The sequence below is a fragment of the Apteryx mantelli genome, chromosome 27 (genome assembly GCF_036417845.1).
Source record: "Apteryx mantelli isolate bAptMan1 chromosome 27, bAptMan1.hap1, whole genome shotgun sequence".
Classification (NCBI taxonomy): Eukaryota; Metazoa; Chordata; class Aves; order Apterygiformes; family Apterygidae; genus Apteryx; species Apteryx mantelli.
The window spans coordinates 3,900,141-3,905,574 of record NC_090004.1 but is presented as its reverse complement, the minus strand read 5'-3'; the positions used below and the strand labels follow the sequence as shown (position 1 = coordinate 3,905,574).

At 65.9% G+C, this 5,434-nt stretch overlaps 1 protein-coding gene across 3 annotated transcripts; it reads right to left on the bottom strand.

Annotated features, from left to right (window-relative positions):
* Window positions 1-2,384: 2,384 nt before the first annotated feature.
* Window positions 2,385-4,149, bottom strand: ID3 (inhibitor of DNA binding 3). Of its 3 annotated transcripts, none has more exons than XM_067311391.1 (3): window positions 3,654-4,149; window positions 3,405-3,476; window positions 3,036-3,117 (listed from the first exon to the last, which is right to left on the bottom strand). In XM_067311391.1, exons 1-2 carry the CDS (start codon window positions 3,972-3,974, stop codon window positions 3,420-3,422), a joined length of 378 nt encoding a protein of 125 aa, XP_067167492.1. In that variant the 5' UTR covers window positions 3,975-4,149; the 3' UTR covers window positions 3,036-3,117; window positions 3,405-3,419. The 3 variants fall into 3 exon arrangements, with proteins under 3 accessions (XP_067167490.1, XP_067167492.1, XP_067167491.1); XM_067311390.1 differs by having other exon boundaries at window positions 3,045-3,128; XM_067311389.1 differs by lacking the exon at window positions 3,405-3,476 and having other exon boundaries at window positions 2,385-3,128.
* Between the last annotated feature and the right edge of the window lie 1,285 nt (window positions 4,150-5,434).

Sequence of the window (5,434 nt, the reverse complement as noted above, 5' to 3'; positions counted from 1 at the left end):
CGCTGGGATCCGCCTGCCGCGGAGGAGGAGGTGACGGCCCTGCGAGGCTTCCCGGGAGCTCCCACCAAACATTCCCGCTGCCAAAAACTGGGAGCCCCTAGGGAGCCGGGGCCCCCGGGGCCGCAGCATCCCGCCTCGCTGCGGGGAACGGGGACGGCTCGTGGGGTTTTTGCTTCGCCCAGCCCGGACACGCAGCCGGCCTGGGGCTGGGGGGAGCACGGCCGCTCGACGGGCGAAAACAGCAGGGCAGCGTCATTAATTGCTATTATTAATTATCGGTGATTACTGCCCACGCCAGGAATTCACCTCCAAGTGGCGCGGGTTGAAGTGAGGCCTCGCATTGGAGCTGCTCCGATGCCAGGCGGGGCGGCGGGAGGGCAGAGGCCGCGGCAGCCCAAGGAGATGGGATTCAGGGCCGAGCTCCTCCACGCTCGGCGCTGTACGAACACCTTTGCGGCCCAGCTCTGCTCCCGGGGACCGTCTCGAGCCAGCCGGGATGTCAAGACCCCTGGAAGGAGCCTGGTTTTTCAGCCACGCGAGAGCCGAGGCACCGACTGCGGGAACAGCCCCCGGCCCCATGGCTGATTTACAGGGTGGCTTTTCCCACCCATCCCAGCTAAAGCCATTTTGGCCCCGGATTCAAACCCAAGCAGCCCGGAGCAGCACTGGCGCGGCTCTGCAGCCCCGGTCCTGGGCACCCACCGGCCGGCGCGGAGGGGAGGCGACGCCGGGGCGAGTGCGGCGAGGTTCGCCCGAGCCCCCCGTCGCCACGCGCCCTCGCTCCGCCAAAACGAAAAGCGAATGGAAACGGCAAAGGACATTTAGCGCCTATTTTTAGTCATTAGCGTACGGCCAACTCAGTTCCCAGAAGCGGCCGTTTTCGGCCGAACACCATCACCTGCTTCCTACTTAGCTGGAGGTCAGCAGGACCCAGCGCAGGATCCTGTGGGAGCCCCCGTCTCTCCCAGGAGCCGTCAGGGTGCGGGGATGGGGCGGGAAGGTCCCTGTGATCGGCTGGCCACAGGGCTGGCTGCCACTTTTCGGGTGCCGAGCGCTGCCCCAGCGCTCCTCGCCCTGCGGGTGCTGCTGGAGGGACCCCGGGAACTGCCCCCTGCCCCGGGCGAGAGGGGCTCGGCGGGCGACGGCTTGGCCCCCAGCCTGCATTTCGGCTCGCGGCGATCGGGGATGAAGCCGGAGGGGAAAGGTTCACTTGGCTGCCCCAGCCCGTGCTGCACGGCACCTCCTGGCTCCTTCCTCCTCCTCTTCCTCCTCCAGCCTGACCCACTCACTTCTCCCAGCCTCCAGCCCCGCTCACCTGCAGATCCGCAGAGCCGCTGGGGACACGGGCTCACCCCGAAGCCGAGCGCCAGCACCCTGCCCGGCCTCGGGGCGAGAGGATTTGGCCCAGCCGACCCAAAGCGAGAGCCCCTCACCAGGGAGGAGCCGGTGCTCCAAGTGGGGGCCGGGAGCCCGGAGCAGGCAGGAGGCCCCCGACCCGCCTCTAATTGTAGGCAGGCAAGAGCCTTCCCTGGGGAGCAGGATCCGGCCCAGCTGCGCCGGCAGCCGCAGGGCTCCGCAGCTGAGCCAGGCAACCTCCCCCCCCCGCAATCCAGGGGGAGGAGAGGGATTCCTGCCTCCCCTGCCTTCACCTTTCTGCACCCAGGGGCCCCAAGCCCAGCTGTGGGGCAGGAAGGTGGGGGGGCCACGATGCAGGATCCCCTCCCCCCGGGACAGCAAGGCTCTGAGCAGCCCCATTCAGAGCCAAGGCAGGCAGTGCCCAGCAATGCCCCTTCCCCTTGGGCTATCCCAGCTGGCCCTCGCCCCTTCCCAGGGAAAACAGTCCAGGAGCAGCTCCACAGTGCCCCAGGGGGCAGGGGGGGGCAGCCCCTACCACAGCCACCCCCAGCAGGGAGCCACTCCCGGGGTTAAACCCGGGAAAGAGCATCTCCCCCCGCCGCTGGCACCCTGGCTGCACCCCAGCGCCGGGTCCCCGGGGCCGCCTGGCATCAGCGGGCTCTGCAGCAGCGCGAGGGGAAGGGGAGGAAGAGAGATAGCGTCTTCGCTCCTTCCATATCAGATAAGGAGAGTGGCGCCCAAAATAGCTGGCAGACACCTCCGCCGGGAGACAGCAGCCTAGGGTTAATTCCTGCCATACCTTAGCTGACATTTCAAAGCTATTAAACAATTAATGAGATTCCTAACGTAACCCTAGAAGTTACAGTTGAGGCGCGATGGCAGCGAGGCAGCCCCTGCCCCGGGGTTGCTGCTCTCCTCCCCGCGTCCCACGGCTCAACCCCGGCAGCTCGGCACGGCTTTACCCCCAGCCACGCTACTCCGCTCCTCCTGGGTTCAGCGAGGATGCAGAGAGAAGGAGGGCGAAGCCATTCGAAACGACCTTTGTTTTATTATGTAAAAATTTAACTTTTATAAAAAGTTTATAAAGCAAGTACAAGGCATGTCGGCAGAAATTCACCTTCCTGCAAAAGGTACAAACGTTATACTCTAGTATAGAGCTCCACAATACACGAGGCCGCGGCCCCAGAGAGTTTGGTTTGTATTCGAGAGTGGCCCCCCCTCCCCACGACCCCCTCCCCTCCCGTTAAACACCTTTAAAAAAAAGAACTCGATCACTATAATCCAAAAATATACAGACAACTGCATCTTCACCAGTCTATCGTTTAAAAAAAAAGTGTCTCGCTTATATTCGTTCTGGTTTTAAGTCCTAAAAAAAGCCGGGATTTTACTAGCGACGCTCAGAACTCGGCGCTCGGATGAGGAAGGCGGCGAGCGGCCCCCCCGTCTCGCAGGCAGCGCAGGCGGCAGCTCCTCGAGAGGTAAAACCGGAGCCTCGGCGGAGCGGAGGAGCCCGAGGACGGTGGCAACCGGGCGGCCGAGCCCGACTCGCCCCCGCCGGGCGCTTGCGGGGGCCCCCCCGGGCCGCGGGGGGCCGGTCCGCACCTGCGGGCGGCCGGGTGGCGGCGGCGGGGGGGGGACACGGGGACAGAAAGGGCCCTGTCACTCCGCCGGCACATCAGAGGCAGGTCCGCAGACAGGCTGGCGCCGCAGAGGAAGCTGCTATTTACCTCCGGCTGATAACGAATCAGGAACCGACACTCGCTGCGTGTTTGCTAATTGGCACCAAGAGGAGAAAGAAAGAAAGAAAAGAAAAGAAAGGGGGGGGGGGGGGGAAAAAGCTCTGTGTTAACTCCGTGCAGATGGGGCTGAGGTTCCCCCCCGGGTCAGGGAGGGGGGAGGCTCGGAGGGCGGCGGGACAGACGGGCTCGTCCGCGCCGGCGAAGCCGCGACGCCGCCGGGGCCCGGCCGAGCTCCGAGCCCCGCCGGGGTGGCCCCGAGGGGGGAGGAAGAGGAGGGAGAGGGGGTCGGGGCATGCGGCGGCTACTCACCTGGTGGAGGAGGCGTTAGTGACACAAACTTCTCTCGTCTTTGGAGCAGAGTTCAGAGGCGAGCTCGGCTGCCTGCGGAGAGCGGGCAGCGGGGTCAGGGCCGCCTCGGCAGCGGGAGGGGGGGTCCCCTTCCCCCCACCCCACCTTCCCCGACACCCCAAAGCGGCCCAGAGCAGGCAGCGCCCTAGCCGCGCACACCCGGACGGGCACATCCACCCCCCCCCCTCCCCGGCCCGAAGCAGCCCTTACCTTGAGGGAGAGCAGGGTGGCCTCGGAGGAAGGGTCGCGGCCCTTGGCCTCCTCCTCCAGCACGATCTGCAGGTCGAAGATGTAGTCGATGACGTGCTGGAGGATCTCCACCTGGGTCATCTTGGTGCCTTGCGGGATGCCCGGCACCAGCTCCCGCAGCTTGGAGTAGCAGTCGTTCATGTCGTAGAGCAGGTTCATGGGCTCCTCCAGCGCCGGGCTCTTGTTGTTGCTGCCCCGGGCGATGGCCAGGCTCTGGTCCGAGAGGCAGCACACGGCCTCGTAGCAGCTCCTCACGGACCGCACCGGGCTGATGGCTTTCATGGTGGGGCTGGCTTGGCCGGAGGAGGGGGGGGACACGTCGGAGGGCTGCCTTGCCGCGTCCGTGGGCGCCGCGACCGCTGCGGCTCTGCTCGCCCCGCTGCTGGGACCTCGGAGCCACCAAACCCCTTGGACCACCAACCTCTTGGACCTCCAACCCCTGGGACCTCACTGGCGCACTAAAGAGGGGGCAGTGCTGGGCTGCCCTTTATATAGGCAGCCCGCGGGGCCCCGCCCCCTGCATGCAAATGAGGCGACAAGCCCCGCCCTCCCGTGCAAGCGAGCATATAGGCCACGCCCCCCCCCAATGACCCTTGGTGGCCGTGGTGGCCCCACGGGGTTGGGGGTAGATGGCCCATCGCCACCCCACAGCACCGTCCCCGGGGCCGGACCCCCAAATCCCCCCTGGGGGGTCTGGCCTGGCTGCCGCCCACCCCGATCCCCCCACCCTGGGCCCCCCCGGGCCGTCCCCCCCCCCATCGCGGAGGTTTCTTTTCCGAGTTTTGGGGAGGGCGATGTTTTTTTTCCCCTTTCCAGGGAGATCTCGTAGGAAATTAGTGCCGCCCTGTTCCTCAATTCGCTTCTCATATGACCTCCAGACTTTCTGGCGTCAGGAATTATCTTGTGACCAGAAGAAAAAAATTAATTGCGGTAAAGCTGAGGTTACGATGGAGAAACCAGATTTAGGTCAGCGACTGCGCTCCTACGAGCGGGCTGCATTTTTCTTCGGAGCGGGGGGGAGCGGAGATTTATAGGCACGGGGCTTATTGCAGCCGGAACGACGGGGAGGGGAGGGCAGCGACCCAACGGGAGGGCAAAACCCACCCGGCCGAACCGGCGACCCGCCGGGAGAGTCCCCCCCACTCCGGCCCCGGGGGCAAAGCCGGAGGGACGCCGGGTGCCCAGACCCCCACGGATGCCACCGCGGCGGGGGGGTGGCCTCAGCGAGCTGCTCGCACGGGGGGGGGGGGGTCCTGGGGGGGCTAAAACTCCCCTGACACCCACACTGTGAAGCCCTACAAAAATAAGGGGACAGTGCTCCCCCCCACCGCCTTTTGGGGAGGATTTGGGGGGATTTCCGTGGTATTTCCTGGGTTTTGGCCCCGGGCGGAGGGGGGAACCCAAGCAAGGGGCAGCAGGACGGGGACATTACAGCCACGAGGGTGGGGGATACCCCAGGACCCCGCTTGGGCAGGGGGTCCCAGCTGTGGGGGGGGGTGGGCGCGGAGGCACCTGGAGTAAATTACGCCTGCCCACAAAAGCAATTTCTTCCAGATCTGCCCAAATCCCCAAATTTCGGTTGCGCTGGGTTTTGTTTCCCTCGCTCGCGAGCAGACAAACCCCGCCGGGTTTCGGGACCCCCAAAGCGGCGGGGGAGCCGTCCCCTTCGGTCGCCCCCCCTGCTCTGCCCACCCTTCGCCGCGGGGCTGCCCCAGCCGGGGGGGGCCGTGCGAAGGCGCCCC

Excerpts from the sequence above, each read along its gene's own strand:
- ID3 (XM_067311389.1), bottom strand. The coding sequence starts at position 3,974 with ATGAAAGCCATCAGCCCGGTGCGGTCCGTGAGGAGCTGCTACGAGGCC. Across the intron at positions 3,129-3,653 it reads CCACCCTGCTCTCCCTCAAG|CAAACACGCAGCGAGTGTCG; the intron begins GTAAGGGCTGCT and ends GGTGCCAATTAG.